Below are 26,417 nucleotides of genomic sequence, written 5' to 3'. Positions count from 1 at the left end.
GCAAGACATGGTTCATTTAAAAAGAAAGTGTCCAAATCAACGGACATGATTTATTTCTGTCAAACAGTGAAACGCGATTAAAATGACGGCAGGGTAATTACCAAACAAGCACTCTTAACAAAATAAATTCTCAAGACAGTAGTAAGTATACATGGGGGGGAAAAAACAAAGACAACTGCACCCTTCCATTTAACCATCAAATAAAAGAACAAGGTTCCTGAATGCTTATGCGTAGACAGCCTCAAAATAGGATGCAATATTGGCCGTTAATATTACGAAAAGCCTCACCGTCAGAACAAAGATATGAATTATGCAAAATAATTCAGTTTAAGCTGAAAACCCTTATCTGAGGATCTTGATGAGCTTTTCTTCCCCATTAATGTCACTCTCATTGAATGGTTAGGTGTGTGTGATGTACTTCAGCGGATTGTAAAATGGGGTTTCTGAGGAAAAGTCCTTGAGGAGACAAACTCAAGATCAGTTTCTCTTCCATGTTGAAGACGACATGCAATATCGGACAAAGGAATTGTAGAGGAAAGAGATGGTGTGGGTGCGGTCTATGAGCAAACATTTGATTGTGAAGGCAGACCAGTTTTTGGAGGGCTGTTACAGGCCAGAGATCTTAAAAATGTTTCCACCTATATGACAACAAAAACTGACAGTGTATGCAGGGTGAATATGAATATGGGACAGTCTGTGTTGTGATCAGCGGATGTGTCTGCTGTCTCCCCTTGTCACCGTTTCATGTTGTTCAGACGCACGCTCTTCTCCAGCTCAAACTGCCGCAAGTCCACTCTCTCTAGGAAGTTCTTTCGCTCCACGTACCTACAGACACATGCAGCAGAGAGAAGAGATGGTGAGGACGTGGAGATAATGGTGAAGGAAATAAAGCACATGCAAACAAGCACTTGGCAAGAATGACAATGACACAAACTCTGGGTCTTGCTGTTTCTTGTGTCTGTGTGAGTTCAAGACTGAATATGCGGAATATCATCTTTCCCATTTTGTCTTGGAACGAAGCACAACAACAGTGAGTGGGGACAGTGGGGTGTTGTCAGCTATTAAGGCACTCAGGTGGTACAGTGATTTCACACACATATTTTTTTTCTTTTCTTTTTTTGGCATGCTCGCTCCACAATACTACTTCTTGTCACAAGTGGTTTGCAACTGTGGTTCTCCACATTTTGGATGTCTTCCTTATCTGACATACCCAGTTCAGGTCTTGAAACATTTACTTCATATGTTGTTCCATATCTATTATGACAGAACACAAAAGAAGATATTTTGAAGAATGTTTCTGTTTTTGTTCATACAATAAAATTCAATGGGGTCCAATTTCATTGTATAGATTTTAAAAAGCATCAACACTGAGATGTTTTGTTAAAATATCTTATTTTGTGTTCCACAGAAGAAAGAAAGTAATTCAGGCAATGCCATATAAAGGTAAGTTCAAAACAATCAAAGGCCAAAATTAGTCTCAGACAGCAAAATAGTGGCTTTAGTGAACCTGTATCCAGGTTATATGTGCATGTACTCAGCCTCCCTGTTTATTGTCATTACAAGATTCGCCGAAACTCAAGGTGAGAGCAGGTGCTGAGAACAAAGAAAATAAAACAGCCTTTTCAGGCTGACATCATTTGGTTAGGTGGTTTTCCTCATAATAGTCTGGATTCAGGTTCAGGTTGGCTGACGATCAGCAGAGAAGGGCATCTCCTACACAAAGCTTTATGTGAGGTCTAAATGAATTGTTCTGGAGAGCAGTGTGCACACTAGGCAAACCCTTGGAGCAGCCATGTGATGCTTCGGAGCAGAGACTGAACATTTTATTAGATATCATATCACGCCCCTACCAATGATGAAAAGAAGACAGAGAGCAAAAACTGATTGCCTGTGTCTTGTTTGAAGTCCTAATGGGATCTCAGTGAAACGCACACAAACACCCACATACTCAAAACACAATCTGGTTTAAGGCTATATGGTGTTTTTTTTTTAAAACATTGTTTTTCAAGTAGGCATAAAATAAAATTGTACCTATTTCTTAATGCTATTGATCTAATTGAGAACAGTTCATCCATGCATATGTTTTATTTATTCATAATAATAATAAAAAAATTGCCCTCGTAATCTTTAATCAAAATATCATAACCAGATTTCCAGTGAAATGACAGACTTCTCTCTGGACTTTTTCAATAATTTAGTCCGCTTAAACCCTGCCCCTGCAAGCTCATGTTCATATGCCTCAATTTTTTTTTGAGTGCAACGGCCACATCTCAAAATCCAATCAACCGATGAACTGTCCCTGCCCTACATTTTTACTTTTTTGATATTCTGTTGCTCTCGAATTTACATCACAATATAGAAGAAAAGCCACGTTGCTACTTCAAGTTCATCACGACTTTAATTTTGTTTTTGTTTTGGGGGGTTCTGCCACTGTGGTACTTGATAAACATTATCTTCATGATCAGTTTTGTGCCATCAAAAAAAATGTGTGAAAAAAAAAAATCCTTGTCTCACTCGGATTCTTATATATAAATAAATAAACAAATATAAATATAAATATATATATATATATATATATATATATATATGTATGTATGTATGTATCATACTATGTTTATGAACACAGAATAGCCATCTCTGAATGGGTAAATTTGTATTTTTCCACTGAGGAAGAAGTTTAAAGGTATAGCGGAGGATGTTTTACTTCCTGGTGGGTAGTCTAAACTATTGGTCCTCCTAATTGTCAATCATTCTGGTGAATCAATCAAACTTTTCAAAAAGTGGAGAGGGCGGGTCTTATCTAAAATTTGGAAAGATCCTCCGCTATACCTTTAACTCTAAAAATTTAAAATATAGTATGTTTCAATAGTACACTGAATATTTTATAATCATATTTTTTATAATTAAGAAACAGTTTATTTTTCATGGTTTGACCCATTTAAGAGCTTTGTTAGTTTAAGAGTAACCTAATTCAATTCCGTAAACATTGTGCTTTCTGCCTGCAATTTTTGAAGAGCACAATCTGGCCCATGGGTGCTCCGTTCCCCCTAAATCCCAGCAGAGGGTCACTCTCCCCAGTGTCTCAATCCCAGAGTGCTCTGGAAGCTCTGATGCCCAACCAACCGTTTGCCTCCAGAGACTTGAGACCCTGGGTTTACCAACTGTGTGAGCTCTGACAGATCTGGGTGCATTTGTTGTCCTACATTTTGTGAGAACAAAAAGAGAGAGAGATCTGCGACACTGAAAACAGCCCTTGCAGTCCTCTGGGCATATAGTTTTGGCCTAGCGGCCTGCCCACTATGCTCTTTTCCAGTCTGTGCGTCCTCCACACCCTTCAGCGGCCCTCCTCCTAAACCACATCCCTCTCAGAGAAACAGAAATATGGAAACAGTGGCAGACCATAATTTCTTCTGCTTTATTTTTAAACCCCCAGGCCAGGTTTTTAATTTAGTAACTGTTCCACTCCCTACAACTGTCTGATGGAGAACTAACACAGTTCTTTTCATCTATATATCAGAGAAGAGGAGCATCAGGCTATTTAAAGAAAGCCAGAGCATCAGTGCTGTGTGTGCAGTGGGATTTAAAGGAGTAGTTTAAATTACAACATTTTCATTTTCGGGTAATCACTTGTTTCAACCAAAATTCTGTGTTTTGGTGCCTACAATGAAAGTCAATGGGGTCCAAAACATTGATCCAATTCACTTTCATTGCAACTATTTAATGGCCATTGGATGCCTAAATGACATCACTGTATATCATCATCCCCTCAGGACAAGATGCAATGACTCTCCTCCCTTGTTTTTACACCAAACGCATCTGGGAGCATTATCCCAGAGGAATGTAGGATGGGTAACTTAGGTGACAGGGTTAGTATAGAGGGGTATTCACAACTCTGAGCAAAGCAAGTCAACAACAAATTTGATGCACTACTGAGATAATCTACAGCCACAGCTGTGGCATGAAACCCAAAAGAGACCTTGCAATTACTCACCTCCAGAAACAAATGCACTCATGTAAAGCTCTTATTCCGCCAAAAGATTTCACTTCCTTCTAAAACTCACTATGAATGAAATCTAATTATGACCGAGCAGAGAAACAAACTATGTGTGTGTAGATCTCAATTATGGTCTTGTTTAATTTTTGAAGTCTTCTGTGGTATAAAAACTGATCTCTAGATTACTGGTACTATAGTCGGTCCTGACAGGGTAAGTATACTTAATCTATGAACTTTATTTTCAATCCCTTAAACATAATAATTTGTATCATAATGTTGTAATTTGCCAGAAAAGACCATGTATTTAGGCTTGTGGTAGTAACCCTGGGGACGAGCAAAAATTAGCTTGCTATGTAAAGAAACTAAGTACCTACTCTCCATTACAGCTGGCGTAAACTTTTTCATGCCTGACTTTTAGGTATTAATTATACATTTGAGATTAAAGTGGTGTGTTGAGGGGATCGATGAAGGGGTATGTCTCTTGGATCAGATATTATCAAACTGAAACCCTCTCTCAGAAATCCCATACTTAACATTAGGGAAGGGAGGGTGAGAACTGCATTTTTAAAATGATTTTCCTCTTACATCTTTTATTTATTATTACTATGATGGAATGAAAAATGGAGGAAAAAATGGACGGTCTGTTCATGTGTTCAGTTGTGTAGGAGAGATGTGGGCGAGAATGTGACCTCGCTGTGCAAGTGTCTGCCTGCACACTTCTGATTGGTCGATCAGGAATCAGCCGAAACTCTACAAAGATACAATTGAGTTTGAAAGAGACAAAGCATAATTTAAATTGGATTTTCCCATTACAAATTATTTTTTATTAATTTTTTTCTGAATAGGAATTTGGGTAAAGCGTCTAATTTGAAAAGTTAACAGGAATTTCAAAATGTTCTAATATGTAGGTTTAATGAGAGCAGCGCTTGAGCTGCATGAACTCTTCAAGTTTGTGTCAAACCTGATGATCATGTTCTTCAGCATGATCTGAGAATTCTCCTATCTTGTGCTTCAATGGAAGAACATCTGACTGTCTGTACAAAGTCACATTATCAATGTCACAAATGTACTTATTTGATTAGTGTAATAGTGCAGAATCATAAATATCTATTATACATTTGATTGTTTTTGCATTTTTACTGGTTTTAAACCCCGCTTAGCTACACCCTGTTTCAACTCCAGCTCAAACAGGAACTATGATGAAACTGCTCAAATAAAAGCAAGAAGTCAATATTTCAAAATGGTATTTGCTTCCTGTAAACACTAGTTTAAATGTTCTGACCCTGGTTTGTATAAGCCTTTTTGGTCCAGCTTTGCACCATCAGCTTTTGCGTAAAGCTGAAATCCAACTCCTCACCACCTCCTCCTCAAGATAGCCATCACAGGCAAGATAAGCAGGCTTAAATGAAGTGCTCTTGGCTTAGCTCCCACTCCATTCATTCTGCTGATGTACTGAATACCATTCCTAGACCAGTCAGCAGGGCACTGTTAATCTCAAAATTACAGACAAACACATTTATTCTTTGCTTTTTGTTTTCATCAACAATATCCAAGATGAGAAAGAAAACGTGATGATAGTTTTGAAGAAAAGAAAAACACTTGCACTGCAAGGCCACATATTTAGCACCCACATCTCTCCTACACATGTATGAGCACGTATGCAGAAAACCAACAAGAGACAACACAGATCTTTTGACAGAGAAACAGTAATGACCCGTCTTATAATTTGGCCAGAACAGAATATAGTACCTTTTTTTTACTTGGCAAAATTTCTCTATGCTCATCCCTAGTCAACCGCAAAGGTCAGCATGTTAAGAAAAATGTAGAAAGAATATGATTGCTTCAAATAACCCAATCATAGTCAATAATGTCTATGAAATGTTGAACTGCTTAAGCTGAACAGTGAATGAACACTGGTAAACCGAAGGCCTTTACTGCCGGATTACTTAACTCACACAAACGCCATTTTAGTTATAGTAAAACTGACTAAAAGTAATGAATTAAAATGTAGGGAATTTAAAATTCAAAAGCGATCATCAGGCTTTACACAAACTTGTGCAGCTCAAGTCATTATAGACCCCCTGTGGTGAAAATCAGGTTTTTAATGTTATTTATATGTCTGTGGTGTTTTTGACAAGACAAACCATGAACAATTTATCAGTCAAAAACCATTGCTGAGTATTTTCTCCTTAAAACTGCAGTGTACCAAAGACAGTCTACAAAACCCGGTTTGAAACTGCCACTGTCACAAACATGTAACCAATCCCGTCAACATGCGGGGCGCAGCTTTTCTCCACTGACTTACCATGACGTTCAAAGCTTTTCTAAGGATACTGATTTTTAGAAAGCAGCTGTCTGATTCTGAGATGGCGAATAGGGAATCTGGATTATGTAACGTTAGCAACACATTATTAGCTGTTTAATAACCAAAGCTAAAGTCTAATCATATCAATTACCGTTATGTGTCCGGCGTTGTAGAGAGCGATAAAACGCATTTCTATTCTGATACATCAACTTGTAGACAACCCTGTATAATTCGCTTTCTCTTCTACTTCTGGATCAGTTTCTGATTTAAACATAAATGGCTGAATTATACCAATATTTCCTCATGCCATTGTGTCTGTTTACTACAGCTGACCAAGTTAATCAGGTAGTCTGAGCCAGTGTGATTGAGAGGAGGCAGGGACTAATTTGCAAATTCATGGAGTTACAGTCAAACTATTTTAAGGCATGAAGAAAAAGCTTTTAAATAGGTCATTTTGATTATCAAAGATAAGTTTTAAGTCAAAATTATTGACTGCAGGGAGACTTTAAAGCAAAAGAGGACAAAGACATTCTGAAATTCATGTAATTTTTTTTAGTTCAACTTTTACCCAAATTGCTGAGATATCATTTGTAATGGAAAAAGCAGTTTTAGATTAGAAAAATGTTAATTAAAAACTTGAACATTGTATATCTCTTCATTGAGTTCATTCTCAATTGACCAATGAGAGGTGTGGGAGCAGACACTTGCACGCAAGGCCACATATTTAGCAGCACCCACATCTCTCCTACACATGTATGAGCACGTATGCAGAAAACCAACAAGAGACAACACAGATCTTTCGACAGAGAAACAGTAATGACCCGTCTTATAATTTGGCCAGAACAGAATACACTAACATTTTTGTACTTGGCAAAATTTCTCTATATGCTCATCCCTAGTCAACCGCAAAGGTCAGCATGTTAATCAAATGCATGTGCAGCATATGGTTTTACCCCAAATACATTCAGTTAACTTCAGTGAATAATTAATGAATTGTAATGTATGATAAAAATTGCAGTGAAATACAATACGCCAGCACGTTGTGGCTTTAAGCACTTAAGACACTTAATGATATTTATTCAGCTCTGATGAAAATCTCGGAAGCTTGTGTGAGACACTAATGGGAGATAATATGAGATGATGTGTTTGTCTGGGTCACTAATGAGGCTTAAACATACCCTTCTTTGCCTCGATTATGGATTGCCAGCTCGTCTGCAATGCCCTCCTCTGTTTTAAAGGCATCCCAGTCCATCTTAGACTTCTCCAAAGTGCTCATCTTCTGCTTTTTGTTCCCGATGCGATTCAGGATGCTCCCCATGCCCGCTGGCCTCTTCACACTAGAGGAAGGAAGATAAACATATTTTGGATCAGGATTTTCAAATATTATAAATGGCTGTTCTAACCGGGAAGGGCTAAAACGTGTTTTTAAAGGCTCCAGTGACATTTTGGTTAGACGAAGAGTGGAAGAAACAGAACATCTGCATCAAAATATTTGTTTTTCTAATAAATGCAGGAAGATATAAAATGATGATCCAAAGTGGAAATAGAGGCAATCTTATGTTGGCGATAACATGGCTGGTGTGTTTCTCGCAACGTGCTTCTGGAACAAAGATGTGTTTTGAACGCAACCAAAGTCATCTTGACACTGAGGTTGCGCTTGGCTGCAGTAATGAAATGTTAAACGATCTGTGGAATGAAAGAGCTGAAGAGTCCAGACCAGCGGCCCTCCCTCTCATATGTGGGTGCCAGGGGGGAGTGAGTGAGTGTGCTGGGGGTCTGCAGGGGGAATAAGGGCCGGCAATAGGACCTTGGGGTGCATTAGAGGGTACCGGGGTGTCCTAGAACAGACGGTTTCACGCTCAGGCGAGTCATAGGAGAAAGCCTGCCATGAGGAACGAGAAGGAAAATTGTTTGTACGTGTATGTGTGTACAGGAAGATGGTACATTTGTTTTCAGAATATGAAATGAATGAAAGTCTAAATATAAAAAGTTTGGGTAAGGAGGTGTTGCAATATCAGTTTAAAAATACAGCGAATAATCACAATGTCATGTCATTAAAATTAAAATCCCTTATATAAATCAGTCGTTAACACAGTCTTGCTTCAAGCTGAAAATAAAGGCTGTGAACTTGTATTACTTCACTGCAGGGTAAAAAGACTTCATTACTTTCTTAATGAACTGCAAGACAGTTTCGTCACTGTGATCAAGTCGATTTAGCAGGACTTGTGTGTTCAAAACGCACTGTACATGCGCACACAGAGGAATGAGGCGATCACAATCAGACACACATGACTAATGTCTAAAGGTCTGACAAAATGCATCTAACATCTGTGAGAACAACATTATTCAAGGAGCAAAACAGGAAGGAAAAAACATGCAAGAGGGGAAAAAAGGAAACAAAGAGGAATGTTTTAACACATCTGCAGGTTTAATTTAATGCCAGTTCAATTCCTAGAAGTAAATAGGACGACAGGAAATAACTATTTATTATTACCATTTTCCATGTTTTATAATACCGGTAATAGTAAAGTCAAACATAAAATACCTGTATTTTACCTTAAATTATCCAAACTTTATCAGCTTTAGAACCATTTGCATTCTTTGGCTATGTTTAATCAATAAAAGAAAATAATTTCAATGTTTTATTAATTATACATAATGTTTTAATATAATATTGTTTCATATAACAGCTGTTTCAGTGCAGATCTTTTCCTACGGTAGCCGCCGTCTAACCAGACAACACAAAAATAATGTTGGGGAGCAAAAAAGGCAGCGAAAAGTAAAAATCAATAATGGCAAAATCAATAATGTAATTATATTCCCTCCGTTATAGCTGCATCCACAAACTTACAAATTTCATATGGGGAGACTTGACTGCTGCACGATTGAAAGCTTATTAAAGTCACAAATACTGCCATAAAAACAATAAGATTTCACAAAAAGATTTTAATATGACCAAATCAACAATATAAACTACTTCACACTGACTATGTAGTGTTTTTTTTTGTTGTTTTTTTATGTGGAGGCTCATTTCTAGAATTTGGATGGTATTCAATTGTCTTTTTAAAGACTGATGAACATTTAATTTGTGTGAATACTTTGCAAAATACAACTAAATAAATATAAATATAAATACACAGTACTTCTAAACATTTGTTTATTTTTGCCAAGGGACAGCAGTACATTTTCCTGTTCATTCAAAAGTAAGAATTCAAAAATAACTAATTTCAGCTGAATCAAAGCGGTAGCCCTGCCCACAGCAGAATCTTATTGGTCAAAAATTCTGCTCCATATATCTGAATATTAAACACCAACTATTCTGATCGGATTAGCTAATATTTTTACTTCAGACAAATTATTGTAGTTCAATCACTGGAAACCTGTTGTATCTGGTTAGGAAACTGAAATCATTTCAGTTCTGACATATCCAGTTCTAACATATCTTAGACACACACAGCTAACATATAACAGCTTAGTCAACAGAACCAGTATGTACACACAGAGAGAAACAGGAACACTGCTTAAACCTATTCTGACAGGGAATCAATATACAATCAGGGCTCAACTGATAGTCAATCCAGTGTGCCATGCAGCAGCGTCGATGAGAACGTTGGGCCAGGAGCCAGACCAGAGGACACAACGCTGGGCCAGAATGCTAAACGCGGAGCCAAGGTGACTGTATCTTGCTTCATCAACCATAGTGCTCAAACAGAGAAAGATGATGTAACAGATATACATTCACAGTCACAGGCCAATACAATTCAATATACTGGACTATATGCCAACATAGGCACCTAAAAAGCAAAAACACACACAAATTGGCACTAAAGCCTAAACAGGATGTACAGGGCAAAACAGTAGCCCAGAAGTCTGTGAATTTAGTGGTTTATTTGCAGTCAGAGTTCTCCCATGACCATAGTCTTGTTATCTCATTTAAAGGCACACAAACACACACACACACACACACAGAGTCAACATGTCCCAGCACTTTGTGTAGGGGGAAGAAAAGGCTGGAACATCCTATTGCGATTCCTTTCAAGACAGGAAGTAGATTCCCTAACCTCATTATTTCAGTTTATGTCATCGTAAGTTCAGAGTGGCTCATAAACTCACCATTGAACAGCAGTTGGTTGACAAGTCTCTTCATCTCCACTCTGAGTAATTACAGCCTTTGTGACATCATAAGAGAAGACACCATGGGAGACGGACGCCAGCTAACCCCCGAACGCTTCATCTCGATTATATCAGTAGCCTGTTTGCTCGTACTCATCTAATGGGCTTTTTCCGCCTAAGGTACGGACACCGGCCTAGTTGCAGACCAGATATTTACGAGCAAGTGCGGGATTGGGCCTGTGAACCGCGGCCATAAACCCCCCGCACACGTCCTCCATGAGACCCCAGCACAGCCTCGCTGACCCACATTCTGTCTGACAAGCGGAAACTGGAAGAACAGCCAGAGGAGAGACTGCAGGGTTACACAATACACATCAAATCACACAGCGTTCACACGCACATACTCCACACGCATATTTAAACAGATAATGTTTATATAGCTAATGCTAATGTTTTCACTCATATCTGCAAAATCCTAAATATATACAGTAAAAAGAGCTACCAACACTCATGCGCATGTAAATACACAGCAAAGATAAACATTTAAGTTGCTATTAAATACTTCCACAAGCAACACAACTCTAACGTTCAGCTCATGATCAAGGAGGTCTATAATAACTAGAAATCTGTTAACGCTCTCATTCATCTCAATGGTAACTGGTGTAAGGATTACGTGATCTGAAACCAGCCATCATTGCTCACAGGTACTTGGAAATAAACTAGTCTCTTATGCTCACCAAGGCTGCATTTATTTAAAATAAACTTTGTTTAAAATAACTGTTTTCTATTGGAATATGTTTTAAAATGTAATTTATTCCTGTGATGGCAATGATGATTTTTCAGCATCATTACTCCAGTCTTCAATGTCACATGATCCTTCACAAATCATGTGCTGCTTGATATTTTTGTGGAAATTGTGACTTTTCAGGATTATTTGATCAATAGAAAGAACAACATTTATTTGAAATAGAAAAGTTTTGAGTTATGTTGTATCTCATGCGGTAGGGGTGGGAGGGGGAGGGAGGGTGGTGTAAATGTTGCTGTTGTATCTGAATTGTTACAATACCTCTTTTATATTGTTACCCTCTAATACAATAAAAATTTAGTAAAAAAAAGAAATAGAAAAGTTTTGGAACATTATAAATGTATTTACTGTCACTTTTGATTAATTGAATGTGTCCTTGCTTAAAAGTAAGGTGAGGTTGGCTGGTACACTTATATAGATTTATTTTTTAATCTTTTTTTACAATTACATTGCTTTAATGACGAATTTAGAGATAAAGATCTAAAGGTCAGACTGGGTTTGGGTTTTATAACTGTTGCTATAACTGCTATAATGGAAAGCTAATCCCATTTCAGAGAAGCTGCATCTCTAATTCTCTTTAAAGCACAGATGGTTCAGCATCAAACCACCAATTGAAAAAAATAATAATTATATATATATATATATATAAAAAATAAAAAATATTTGTAAAAAATCCTTACATTCAATGTACTACTGTGAGGCATAGAAAGAGATATTTAAATGTATCCTTCAGAATCATTACAACATCAAACTGTGTACTGCACATAACATTTGGATGTTACATGTGAAAAAGCACAATCTAGAGGCAAACATTTTTTTTTTTTTTTTTACAAAATCTACACTGTCATTTGCAAAAGCCGCATTTCCTGTGAAGGACGGTCACATACAAATGAAGTATTGCCAAAGAGATCAGGCATCAGGCTCTCTCTTGGTTAGTGTGTTTATTTTAAATATGATCCCATAATTATGATAGGGTCTCATTTTTTCTTCCTCTTTTTGATCTTTAAATAGCAGTTTAGGTTGGAATATGAGGCTCTTAGCATCTCTGCTCCGCCCCTAATACAACGAACGACAGATTTACATCCTGTGAACAACCTGCTCATAGACGACTAATGAACATACACTCGTACACATAAACACACCTGCAGCGCTAAGACCTAGAGTTCAAAGACCTTTTATGCTCCAGGCCCCTGGCCCCTGTGATCAGCCACCTGGACTTAGTGACACTTAGAGCCACGCCTAGACCCTAAGCTGTGATTTGAGCCTTTCATATACACAAACAAACTTGCTGTGTCTCAATGTTTGCTAAAAACACTCTTTCAAATTTCTAAAAATACTCCAACAGTCCTTGTCCGGACAAGTCAACGGTAGTTGCCGAAAGCCAGTCTGCAGATTTGACAGAACATTGAGAAGTGTAAGATGGCACAGACTAAGGGGACATTGACCCCCTGAGGTCGGCTGTCGCGCCGGCACGATGGGCTCGTTTTTTACGAAAAATACTCTGTTGATTTTGATCTTACAATCTTGTGTTTTACATCACTCGATCCAGTTAAGTGTGTATTATTTTTGTGTATACTCACAATAAAAACAAAGTGTTGTGCTTTTCGCCAAATAAAGAAAAATAAACATGATGCGAGTTCTGTCTTCTCTCTGTCAGTGAAGTCTATTCTGAAACGCGTCCGAAAATGAACTGTAACTGTAACATGTCAAAACATCCCAAGGGCCCCAAAAACACCTCAGACCCCAGAGGGTTAAGCATGGAATAGACTACACAACATTAAAAATCTGAACAGAAAAACTGCATCATACACTAAATGACTGGGGATCACACACTACCAGAGTTTCAGGTCATTACGAACATAAACTCTTGCAGAAACGCATGGCTCATTGCTTGGAGACGCATTATCAGCTCAAAAATATTAAACATGTTTAAGAGTACTGTTTAATGCATCCAGTGCAGTGTTGGTTAGTTGTAGCTTCAAGTTTTCATTTGTGCGCATCACACTGTCTTCTATGATTTTCACACTATGCATAACTCTGGGTTAAGGACACTTTTAATGAAGGGGTGTTCGCAATACTTTTATCCCTGTAATACAGACAACCAATCACAATCTGCCTCAGTACTTATCTCATTAATTATTCATACACTTTAAACAGAGACAGAAACACACAGTTTAGTTTCAGCATCTAGAGAAAACAAAGTGCTAGAAAACATTCCTCTGCTTTTCCTGTTATTCTATTAATTTTGCCATTAGAAGACGACTTAGTCTCCATGAAATCAAAATGGAATTTTTTATGGAATATTCCAGTAATTATCATAAATGATTTATCTGTGCACATCATTATTTTTTTATATTTATATGCCCTTGTAATCTTTAATTAAAATAACTTCCCCTCCATTATGCAGCAACATCTCTTCTCTTCTCTGATGACGTGTTTATTGGTGCGAGGTCAGGACAACCTGTCACTCACATGAGATCACAGCAGTAGCAAACCACAATGATCCAACGATCCAAACAATTTCCGATGGACAAAATCAAGTCAGCACCCGTCATTTGTTCTTGTTCGAGAAGCCGTTTCACTAGGATATACATCACAATAAGGAAGAAAAGACTATCGCAACTTCCATTTCATGACAACCAGAGCAGTGTGACAACATAGCCAACTAATAAAACATGTCACACGCTGAACTTGTCCAGTGCTATTAATCTTAATATAAATATGAAGATTAACCTAGTTTACAGGAAAAAGTTGAGTCTATGCCCATTTAGATATTGTAATAATAATAATAATAATAATCAAAAAAAAAATCAGGTGCTTTCATTAAAAATGAGTAAATCAAGAAAAAAATGTTTTAAGTTCAATAAAACATTTTGGTCTCATGTTTCATTTAATTTAAATATGCAGTTTGGTGTGTAAATTGTACTTTAATCTTCGAACCTAGGTTTGTAAATATACAGTGTGAAAATATGTTAATACAGGGTTAACTATTTTAATGTATTTATACTATTTATTTCAATTGTGAACCCATGATGAACCAGTTCTCCTCTCTCCTCCAGTTCTCACCTTAAGTAACGGTGCAGATATTTTCAGCATAGACGGACAAAGTGTTGAGCCCAACTGTGAATTCAACTGAGCTCTGCGGGAGAAAGATGTAAGGAGACATGTGAAGAGATAAAGCCTTACATCTCAAACACACACAGACAGGGTTTGTTTTTGCATTTTCAGTAGTTGCTGGGGAAACTGTCTAAGAAACATATGTGTGTGGTTTGTCCTTTCTAAGCTTCTCCAAGAGTTTGTGACATGCACACAAGACTGGCCTTGAGCTTTTGGAAAATAACCTTTATATTCTGTGAGTCTGAGCATATCAGTGTATATACTGAATGTATGTGCATGAGTGTGTGTCTTAGACAAGATGTGGAACAGACTCAGAAAGACTGGAATGCAGAAAATGCATCCTCAAGATACAAATAAACTGAGCAACTCATTTGAAGTCTTGAACACTCCTAGTGCAGAATTATCAGTCTTTGCAGTGCTTCAGGATACAATCATGTTGTTATCTCATACAACCCAACAGGTAACAGGACGACTATTATATTTTCACAAACAGACAATAGACAAGAACTGTGAATGCAAGAATCGTGCCAAACCTGCTTCCATGATCGCAGCAGGTGATCCGGGAGGTTGCCAGGACATTGCTATGTCATTGCTAAAATGTTCAAAGTAGTTGCTAGGGGGTTCACTTCCTTGTTTTGTTTTTGTATACAAAACTTACATAAGATACAGACTGGCATTAAAAAAAAGAATATAATGGTGCCACAACCTCCAAAAATGGTTGTGTAGAAAACTGTGAAAAACATGGCGGAAAATGTGCCGACTTGAATGTACAGACACAGCCGCTCACACTGCAGCACGTTCAACCTCAAAAGCCCTCACAGTATCAACCCAGTACCTTGAAACACAGCTTTGTTTCCAGAGTCATAAAAAGCCCTTACTCCCAGAAGTTGCACAGTCAGCCAATCAGATTGGAGCTTGTCAGATCAAGAAAATACTTTATAATTTTGTCAGCGAATGGGCTGTAGGCGATCTGTTGGTTAAATTCATTTAAAAAAGCACTGTTAAAAGGATCATCTCAGATTAAGTCAGCACCGAGTGTGCGGTATGTACATGTAGCCGTCACTCGTCTGTCTCTGCCCTGTGAGCACAAGGCTGTCACACTTTGTTCACCTTACAAGTGTCCCAGTTCCAAGCTGTCAGTACATTTCTCATCTTCAGAGCCAACGCCTGCTCTCCATTTTTTCTCTCCCTCACATTCTGCTCCGATCCTCATTCCGCTCACATATTAACATAAGAGGCCAGTTTGGTAGTTGCACAAATCCGTAAAGCTTTCCTTAGCTAATTACGGCCTCATTATATCTGCATAACCGATAAGAGCGAGTTACTATAATCACTTCCAGGCATTTTGCGTCTAACGAGCCTAATTTCCTTCCTGAAAGGGTTTTCTCTTTGTATTTCAAGGGAAACCGGCAGGGGCAGTGAAATTTGGAAAGGGGTCTGGAGTGGCCCCCAAAGTGACTTTCCCCATCTGTTTCCACAATATTGGAATGGATAGCATCACCCAACTTTCCCCTCAACATTCAGACAATTGAGGCTCAGCAGCTGCACGTCAACGCGGACGGAAATACACTTCCTGGCACAAGGAGAGGAGCCGTCACAAACCATGGTTTGAAGATGAGGCCTGACGAGGGCTGAAGTGGTCTAGTTGTGTCTCATTGACAGGCTGAATGGAGGCTGATGGAGCTCTCAAGAACCACAGAAAAACAGGAGGGAGGTAAAGTGTCTAAACAGCAAGGGCTGATTTGACATTTTAAAAGTGTCTGTGGTGAATTCCACCCAAAAAGTTGTGCGCTGCTTGGAAAATTGAAGTAAACACACTCAATATTTTATGTGTGATTCTGCATTCAGAGCCGAAGCTTGATTGTAGGTCATCGCAATGGTTGAAACGCTCTAAGGAAATATTAAAAAGGTATAAATAAACATCAGCTGAACGTCTCAAGGTGCCGATACAATACCATCAGGCCCAACCGCAGTTTGTTGCCACATATTTACAGCCTCCCGAGATGAAGCCTTTCTGTGATCGCTTGTTTAACATGCAGCCACTTCGGAGAATATGCATCTGTTTTGGCAGGAGCACACACACTGACATACAGGAAACTCTCTTTCGGGCCACGGCACATTTTTAGATGCCAGGGGAGTGAAGAGTGGCCTGGTTTTGTCAGAAGCATTAGCTGGGAGACGGAGCACACAGCAGCAGCGCTCTGATGTGTCCGGCGGTGAGGGGGGGGGCGTGATATCGAACCCTCACTTCAGTTAACATGCATTCATTATAGCGTGAGGACCGACTGACACGGTGTCCAGCTGTGAGGAGACGGAACAGGTCATTTCAGGTCTGCTAATGAAATCCTGAATTGGCCTTCTCCATTTAGACCAGAACAAGCTTCCCTCTGCTCACTGTGACCTCATTATGGGTGGGTGGAGTGGTGAAAGATCTGAGCTAGTAACAGAAAGATAGTTAGTTTAAACTCCACATTGAGGGAGTCATTAGCTCATTTGGTCAAAGCAGGATTTTCAAACTTTTTGATGCTAAGGACTCACCAATATGACGATCCTAATGTGAAGTACCCACTTTGTAAAAATAAATGCAGATATATAAAAGATCCATGTATATTGTGTGAGAAAAAAAAAATTACTTGCCGCATTACTTAGACATGTTGTTTCCAAAATTAAATCATTAGCTTTTATATTCCTGTTTATATCCTGTTGCGTGATTTTGGTTAATCCATCCATTAATTGTCCAACCCCCTTGACTTATGTAGGATCATGGAGTAAAAAAATATATATAATTGTTTAAAAATTGATATAACAATTTTCCAAGGCCCCGCTAGCACTCACTGTGGGGGTCCCTCAGGCTCCAGTTTGAAAACTTGTGTGTTAGAGCACAGTGCTAATGATGTCTGCTTGTGGATTTCATCAGGCAATATAATTCTAGTTATGTGGAATAGCTGAGGGCAGGCAATGTTTCTATATAAAGAGAGCATCATCATGAGCCATCACCACTGTGCCCTTGAGCAAGGCACTTAACCCAGGTTTCTAAACACAGCCCAAGACATGAGGCATTGATGTCTTACAGTATGTGACATAAAACTAAAAGAATTGTGATGGCTGAGATAACATCGCATATAACTCACTGCTGTATGGATTATTATGAAACAGCCAAGTTTTACTCATTTGCATCTAAACAGAGTCTGAGGAACCAATTACTCACTAATACTCACTATACTGCCCTGTGCGTGAGAAAGACTGAGAACTAGAAATCATGAAACAAAGAGGTTAGACTGCACTGCAACATGTGCAGATATAAACAGCATTCACAAGTCGGGAACTATTAATATTACTGCTCAGACCAAAACACTTCTCACTTTGTTAGTGTGAACTTATACAGTATATAAACGAGAATAACACGTTTCCTATTCAACCAAACCACACAACAGTGATGGTACAGTTCCCGGCAATAACACACGCACAAACAAGTTCACACAGAACAGCTTTTTTGCTGTTAAAAATGTGAGACGCAGGTCAGTGGAACGAAAAATGTGCAAGGTCTAGAGACGCATTTTTAAATTTTGAACATCCGAATTTTTTAACACCGTGTCATCATACATGAGACACTGCAGAAGATGCGAGACGTCTAGTGTTTACATTGAAAAATAATGGAAAGTAGCTCAACATAACCCTAATAACAAACAATAAAATGTGTTTAGGGTTCCTCTCTAGTAACTTATTAGCTTTCTTAAATATATAAATATGCATGTGTATAATATTTATAACCCTTACATTTTTATAAATAACTAGTATTAATATTTCTTAAATTAAATTGTTAATATTTATTTAAAATATTATACTAACTGAGTACATTTGAAATATTATATAAAAAAATAATAAAAAAATATTTTATATATATATATATATAAAATTATATATTTATTTATTTATTTATTTACTTGATTTATGAATTAAAGTGAGGTTTTAAGTTTGTCCACACACATACAGACACATGGCTTGATCCGACGAAGAGCGAGGTGTGTGACTGTACTGTAATAATGGGGAGCGAACTCCTATTTTTAGGGTCCTAGAAATGAGGATCTATAATTAGAAAAGCAGAGCTGTGACTGGCGCATGTGGAAATCATTAGTTTAAGTGGACATACACACAGGTTTCCCAGAACCACTCAATGTTGTGTTACTCACTCACGTACAGCGAGCTGACGGAAAGCCAAGTGGAACAGAAACAGGAAGACAGAGGGCAGATTTCTCTCCGACTCCGTTTGAGTGTGTTGTGCAACTGGAACTTAAAAACGTCCGGAAATACGTAATCTTTCATTTCCGTAAAGTACAGATTTGTTTGTGTGTTTCTGAGGGCTTACATGGAGCTCAGCCTCAACGTCAGTCAAGTTCTGCGATAAGACCACAGAGACACTAGACAATCAATCAAGCTATCACTGGAGCTCAGAACAAGCATCAGTAAATCTGGCTGGTTCTGTGATCGATAGCACTTAGACAACACAGAACTACACAACGCTGCTCCACACTTGAACCACTAGCAGTGAGGTTACATCAGTCTGTGGTGTCCACACAAATTGTGTGTCCTAAAGGCTATCATTCACACATTCATGCAAACTTGCCGTGTCCAAATGTTACTTTTTGCCTGCCAGTGATGGGTGAATTAAAATGTACAGGTCTTACATTTTTCTCACCAACCATGAAACTGTTTTTAGCATTCTTTACTTATTGTTAGTACATGGAGCTCTGGAAAGAATAAAAAAAAATATGATGCATCCAGCATAATGGTAAATATTTCAGAAAAAAAAGTGTCAGAATAACAATTTACAATTCTATTAAACCTTGCAATGTTTATTGCAATATAGTTACCAGCCAACTGGTGAGGAAATATATTTCATTTACTTGCCAAATGCAATTTTTACTTGCATTCGGCACTGTTCATTTTGAACCCTGCTCACACACACACACCTATGGGCTTCTGGGAAGAATCAACAGACGGAGGGTCCAAGTGTGTCTGTGTGTGTGTGTGTGTGTGTGTGTGGCAGGAGAAAGAAACCGAAGAGCTGTTTAACAACATTTCAATCATGTGAATAGTTGACGAGATTACTGGGTCTGTGTTGTTCTTATATTTTAACATTTTCAACTTTTTTTGGCAACCACTGTGCCTTATTCACGAAACACAAGCAGAACTAATCTTCATAAATCATTCCATCCAATCTAATATTAAAGCAAGAATAGCTTTGCAAATGATTTATGCTCAAATTAGTTCTGCATGTTTCATAAATCAAGCCTATTGTATAGAATAAAATTATTTTCGATAAAATAATAAGCAAATGTGGCTTTGTCCAAATGATCATGCAAATAAAAAACATAAACTGATTATCAAAATAATAGTTAGTTGCAGCAATAGTTTTTTTGGTAACACTTTACAATAACATTTAATTCATTAACAATAGTTAGTGCAGTAGGTATCTTGAACTAACACGTTAACAGCAATTATTTAGGTTAACATTAATTTCTACATTTGCTTCCATTCAAAAGATTCTTTTTTTTTGCTTTTGAAAAAATGTATGCTCACCAAGGCAGCATTTATTTGATCAAAAATACAGTAAAAAGTTCAAATTGAAAATGTTTTATAATTTAATATATTTTAAAATCTAATTTATTCCTGTGATGCAAAGCTGAATTTTCAGCATCTTCAGTGTCACATGATCCTTCAGAAATCATTCTAATATGCTGATTTGCTGCTCAAGAAACATTTCTTACTCTCATCAATGTTGAAAAAAAATGGATGCATTTTTTTTTTCAGATTCTTTGATAAAATGTTGTTCAATTGAACTTTGTTAAAAATAGAAATATCTGTAACAATGTAAAAGTCTTTCCCGTCACATTCGACCAATTTAATGTGTCCTTGCCGAATAAAATCCATACATAATTTAATGTTAGTTAATGCATTATAAACAAACATAACTTAACAAGTGAAAAAAATTATGCATGTTTATAAACATTAACCTAGAATAATAAAAGCTGTCGTTTATTGGGTAACACTTTACAATACGGTTCATTAGTTAATATTAGTTTATGACCTTAGTTAACATGAACTAAGCATGAACAATACTTCTACAGCATTTATTAATCTTAGATCATATTAATTTCAACATTTACTAATATGTTATTAAAATCAAAGGTTGTATTTGTTAACATTAAGTTAATGCACTGTGAACTAACATGAACAAACAATGAACAACTGGATTTTTATTAACTAACATTAACAAAGATTAATAAATACTGTAACAAATGTATTACTCACTGTTAGTTCATGCTAGTTAATGCATTAACTAATGTTAACTAATGAACCTTATTGTAAAGTGTTACCGTTTATTGTTACTTTGTGGTACCTAATGTATTAAACAATGTGAACACTTGCTCTAAAGTGTAGCCATTTTCACTATGCCAACCTTCCTGACAGAGAAGTAACAATGTAAGTCTGTCTGCATGGAAAAAAATACAGGAGAAGGAAGAAGTGTGTGTATTACTATCGTCAGCAGTTCTGTGTTGAGGCGCAGTATGACACTGTTAAGTAGAGAAACAGAGAGCCACTGTGTGTGTGTGTGTGTGTGTGTGTGTGTGTGTGTGTGTGTGTGTGTGTGTGTGTGTGTGTGTGTGTGTGTGTGTGTGTGTGTGTGTGAGAGAGAGAGACACAGTGCTGACTCAAGCCCTCTAACCTCAAATCACACAAAAGAGGCTTAAAGGAAGAGAAGGGAAGCGAGTGAATATTGGAGAAAGGTACCCTTTGTGTTTAGGCTTTTCTGTGCCTAGTTTAAGCAGGAACCTTGCTGTGCTGGAGCGAAACAGCAATTGGAATATGAAGAGGCTTGATTTAAAGTCACACTGACTGAGCAATGATATCCCAGCACTTAAAAGCCATCAAAATCAACCAGACACCGAGTGAATATAGAGTATTTTTAGCGTGGGCATTCAGGACATGACAGTCGTTTGGATGATAAAGGGATGGAAGAGGTGGGGTTCAAGCTGCTTTCCTGCAGCGCATGCCGACGCCCAACACTGTATATCCTGTGCAGGGAAAAATATGACTTCCTATTCAGCAAATATTCACAGTCTCAAGAGCGCCTGTCCAAAATAAACGTATGTAAGGAGCGATGAAGACCCAGAGGAAGATCCCAACAATGATTAACGTACGCAAACTCCACCGACGTCCTATCTGGACTGATTAGTTTTGCAGAACATTAGGGAGGAAAACCTCACATATACACATCTGTGCACACTGCGGCTGAAACATACTTGTGTGTTGCTGGTTTTCCCTACAGGCAGATATGGAATTAGAGGATCAGAGACTCGCTATCATAGCTGTCAGAGATCAATGACACGTCTGACATTCTCTCTAGTCCTGCACGGCAGACACACACGTCTCCATCCATTCATCAGCACCAACCACACTGAAGGAGATCACATCTAATTACTGTAATATAACAACATCAATAACAAAGAATTAATTATAGTCAAGCGCTAATGAGTTATTCACTTCTGCGTCAGTGAAACACAAAACAGAACCATTAAAAACCACTTTGTTTCATTAATTAACCGACACAATGGTTGTAAACTGTAATTTCACATGTGCTGAGGAAGATCAGAACAACAGAACGCAGGACTAAAGGGTTTCACCGGGGTGGTACCTGGATCCAGAGGAGGGCGCTTCGGACAGCTGTGGCTCAGATGACACTGACTCTTCCTTCTCCTCCTTCAGAAAACTCTTGGCCTCCCGGGAGTCTGCGTCCACCTCTTTGGTGACCCTGCGGACCACAACATGAGATGTAATGCTCAAAAATCAAGTCATTGTGGGTTTTAATAATCTTCAAAACAACTGACTGGATACTATAAACTACTGTTCAAAGGTTTGGGGTTTGTGAGATTTTTTTTATTAATGAAATGAATACATTTATTCAGCAAGGATGCATTAAATTGATCAAACGTGACAAAGGTATTTACAATGTTAAAGCAAAATTCTATTTCAAATTTGATCATGTGAACCTGAAGACTGGAGTAATGATGCTGAATATTCAGCTTTGCCATCACAGGAATAAGTTACATATTAAATATATTAAAATAGAAAACAGCTTAATATTTTCACAATGTTACTGTTTTTACTGTATTTTTGATCAAATAAATGTAGCCTTGGTGAGCATAGAGACTTAAGTGAGTATTTGGACACTTAATTCACACATTTTTAAACATACTTTTTAAGAAATACTGCAAAAACATTTTTCTAAGAAATATATATATATATATATATATATATATATAAAGTATTTGGAAATAAAAGTAAATAAAAGCTTTCTTTTTTTTTCTTTTTTCTTTTTTTTCTGGTTGTCAAACATAAGTGGATCATTAAACTGGATTAAACTGGATTCATTTGTTTTCAGATGCCACTTTTTTTGTTTGATATTTTGTGATTTATGAAGTAAAATTCATACATTTTGAAGTATCAAAAGTGTCCAAATATTTTTGGGGCCACTGCACTCTTTTAATAGAACAAGTCTTAATATAAATCACATCTTGCGTTCATCAAATGAGTTCAAAGCTTGTCAGTGCTTTGTGCTTGGCAGGATGTGAATATTTTACTGGCTCCGCTTTGAGTGTGTGACTGGCTCATAAACACAATGTACTGGAATTAATTATTAAAAAGCAGCAAGCTAGACAAGCTAGGATGTGATGACAACATTGACAGCATTGTGATTAACTATAACAACATTCACTGAAATTACCAAAATATTTCTGTATGTTTTGACTTCATTAACAACATGCACATACTATTAAATTAAATTACCTATTTGGATAAATCACAGTTTTGAAATGAACATATTTCTGAAGCACTGTTTCCAAAATGCAATCACTGCTAGATGCTCAGCTCTGTATCTGATTAATGAATGTATGCTGTCATCTGGTGGCCATATAAAGCACTCACAGTCACACAAGGCAGTCTCACTTACCGAACCTCTTCTCCTGCAAAATCAAACACCTTGGTTATTGTGATTTTGGAAGATTCTTTAGGTTTGACCTCCTGCTGCTGAGATGCTGTAGAGGGTTTACTGGGTTTATCTGGGCCAGCTGTAGATGTGGACTATTAGAGATACAAAAAAAAAAAAAAGCACATTAATCTAAGAGACAATTTAATAAAACGAAAGCACAAAATAAAAAAATAAAAATTGAATTGCATTTTTTTTAACGCATTCTGACTGTAGAATCAAGACTACCAAGACACTGAACCACATGCAAAACACAGTAAGCTCAATATTTCACCCAAATTATTAAAATATAAATAAATAAAAGGCAAGAAAAGACAGAAATGTTAGTACAAGAAAATTAAATAAACATGAAATCATAAAATGCGTGAGTAATTGTTAGAATATTGAACAAGCTACTTTGTAACTTTGTAAAAAAAATTGTTTGCAAAGCTGAAAGATTTTGACAGGCTGCCCTACTGTACATCTATTAAAGTCAACATGTAATGAAGTTGAAACAGTCTTTTCTTCCCTATTCTGATGTGTATCCAAGTGAAATGGCTTCTCAAACAAGAAAAAACCTTTTGGGTGGGAATTGGATTTGTCCATCGGGAATTGATTGGATGGGTGGACGGTTGTGTTTTGCTATTGGTTGATCTCATGTGAGTGACAGGATGTCCTGCCCTCACACCATTAAACACATCATCAGAGAAAAGAAAAGATGTTGTAGCAGGAGGGAGGGGGTTATTTTGATTAAAGATTACAAGGGCACATAAATGGAAAAGAAATGTGCAAAGATAAATCATTTATTAAAGAAAATACAACAAAAAAGAAATGTCAGTTTTGATTTAGGTTTTTCCAACACGTCTGCATCAAATTAAACAGAAGTCTGAAATCTTTAACAATTGTTGTTTTTGTTTGTTTTTTTTACTTAAAGGGATAGTTCACCCAAAAATGAAAATTCTGTCATATACTCACCCTCAAGTTGTTCCAAACCTGTATGAATTTCTTTCTTCTGCTGAACACAAAAGATGATATTTTGAAGAATATGGGTAACCAAACAGTTGATGGGAATTGACTTCCATAGTTTTTAAGTCAATGAGGCCCATCAACTGTTTGGTTACCGACAGAAATTATGACAGAATTTCAATTGAATTAATTTTTGGATGAACTATCCCTTTAAGTCTCTTAAGTTACCTGCTGAGAGTCTGCACTCGGATCCGATGCTTTGGGTCGAGGGCCGACATCACTCAAAAAACTAGCCCAAAGATCATCTGCTTTCTTCTTCTGCTTAACATCACCGTCCCCTCTAGACTTGGTAACAAAATTATCTTCTTCTGGCTCATCTTCATCTTCCTGCTGGCCAGCCGAAACTCCCTCCCCATCTTCTGCCAGTTTGAGGCCTCCTTTTTTCCTTTTTCTTTGGAGATAAGGGGAAAGTGAGACAATTTTACTTAAGAATTTAGATGAGTTTAAATTATATACGTCACTAATATCACACCTCATAGGAATGTCTGCTTTAGTTTTCTTCTTCTTCATCTTCACATGTCCTGACTGCTGCTCGTTGAGATCCTCCCCTTCCAGTGCGTCCTCCTTCACACATTCATTCATGTCATCCTCGCTCAGATTATCATCTGATCAATAAAAGGAAGAAAATATGAATCATATTATGACCCTGAGACTAAATAAACATTCCAACTAACGATGCATTATTGCCTAAATTTCCTATGCATTGCTGGACTGGTGCAATGCTGTTCGAAAAGAAAAATAAATAAAAACTATTAAAAAGGGCTGCTGTCAATTTCAATAACCTGAAAGTGTGTTTTAAAATTATTTGGAGCAGGAAAATGTGAAGTGGCAGGTTTTCTAATTCCATTGACCTAAATTCCTATATGAGTGGGAAAATGTCTCACTTAAAGGCAGAATGTCCTCTCTTCTGGTCCAATATTTTTCTCCTCTCAGTACCAGCTTGTTTTTAAATATATAGATGCCACCTCCTCCTTTCCCATCATTTATTAAATAAATAAAAGTCATTTAATTTAGTCCTTTAGTTTCTGCTGTACTCAATTGGAACTAGATTGTCCAGACCACCTCCACCCCTACATATACACACATAAAATGCGAAACAAATAATAATTATTCCCAAATGGAATTTTCTTTACAGGCTCTCCGTGGCTTTTATATTAAAGCATGCCTGGATATAGATTGAGCACTTACACGTGTTAATGCTGAAAATGAATCTGAACAAGTCACTATCTAAAGGTTGGATCTCCTCTACCCACTGAAGAGCCTCCAGTGCTTCATGATGCAAACCAATTTAGCACTTCTAAGATTCAGACTGCTCGACAGGACCATAAAAGACCAGCAGGGGTTTTGGTGAATTATTTTGTTTTCATCCTTGTCATCACTGTCACAGCCAAATGGACATCTATCAGAAAGGAGTAACTATTAATCATTGCTTGGATCTGATCACATAAAACACCTGCGATCTTCAACGAGGGATCTTAATAAATAAACCTTTTACACTCTAGAATAGATAATACTGAGATAAGTCATTGTCTAGATAAGTATGTATGAATCCAAAGTATGAGCATTAGCTAGGATACTTTTTGTGCAATTGTGTTTGCATATGATATCACTATCATAATGTAAAAGAAAAAGTGAAGCAGTACATGTGTAGATATATAAAGCACAGACGGCTTAGCTATATCTGTGCTCTTGCTACAACCATGCTAACTTCATGCTAAAATCTCTTACCAGAAGGGACGTAGTCTTTATCCTCATTTGAGGAATAACCATCCGAGTCGTAATCCGAATAATTCATTCTTATTTTTCTGTGTGGTCTGCTGTATCACCGGCAAAATCAGATGAATACTCGAGAACAATCACAAGAAAGACTGTGGCTAACCAGCTAGCTGTACTAGACGCAGAGCATGTTAGCTTGCTAGCATCATCTGATCTATAAAAGACTCAATGCCTCATCAGCCTTCAGAGTCCAGAGAATAGAATTAGCAAAAGACAGTCACGATCTATCCATATGATATGTGAGTCATGCTTCATG

General features: G+C 37.4%; 1 protein-coding gene and 1 long non-coding RNA gene across 2 annotated transcripts in view; one reads left to right on the top strand and one right to left on the bottom strand.

Moving 5' to 3' along the window:
• Nucleotides 1-7,468, top strand: part of LOC309508127 — a 746,145-nt gene extending 738,677 nt beyond the window's left edge. Inside the window, exons 2-3 of the long non-coding RNA XR_014209400.1 lie at nucleotides 2,677-6,034; nucleotides 6,092-7,468. This is a non-coding gene — a long non-coding RNA (uncharacterized lncRNA). The remainder of the gene's footprint in view (nucleotides 1-2,676; nucleotides 6,035-6,091) is intronic.
• On the bottom strand, nucleotides 12-26,328 carry cfdp1 (craniofacial development protein 1). Its single transcript, XM_082182616.1, has 7 exons — nucleotides 26,114-26,328; nucleotides 24,858-24,990; nucleotides 24,554-24,776; nucleotides 23,345-23,475; nucleotides 22,031-22,147; nucleotides 7,478-7,636; nucleotides 12-825 (listed from the first exon to the last, which is right to left on the bottom strand). The coding sequence occupies exons 1-7, from the start codon at nucleotides 26,178-26,180 to the stop codon at nucleotides 735-737; spliced, it is 921 nt and encodes a 306-aa protein (XP_082038742.1). The 5' UTR covers nucleotides 26,181-26,328; the 3' UTR covers nucleotides 12-734.
• Nucleotides 26,329-26,417: the final 89 nt, after the last annotated feature.

This window comes from Leuciscus leuciscus (assembly GCF_965113295.1).
Source record: "Leuciscus leuciscus genome assembly, chromosome: 10".
NCBI classification, from domain to species: Eukaryota; Metazoa; Chordata; class Actinopteri; order Cypriniformes; family Leuciscidae; genus Leuciscus; species Leuciscus leuciscus.
This window is presented reverse-complemented; position numbering and strand designations above follow the sequence as displayed.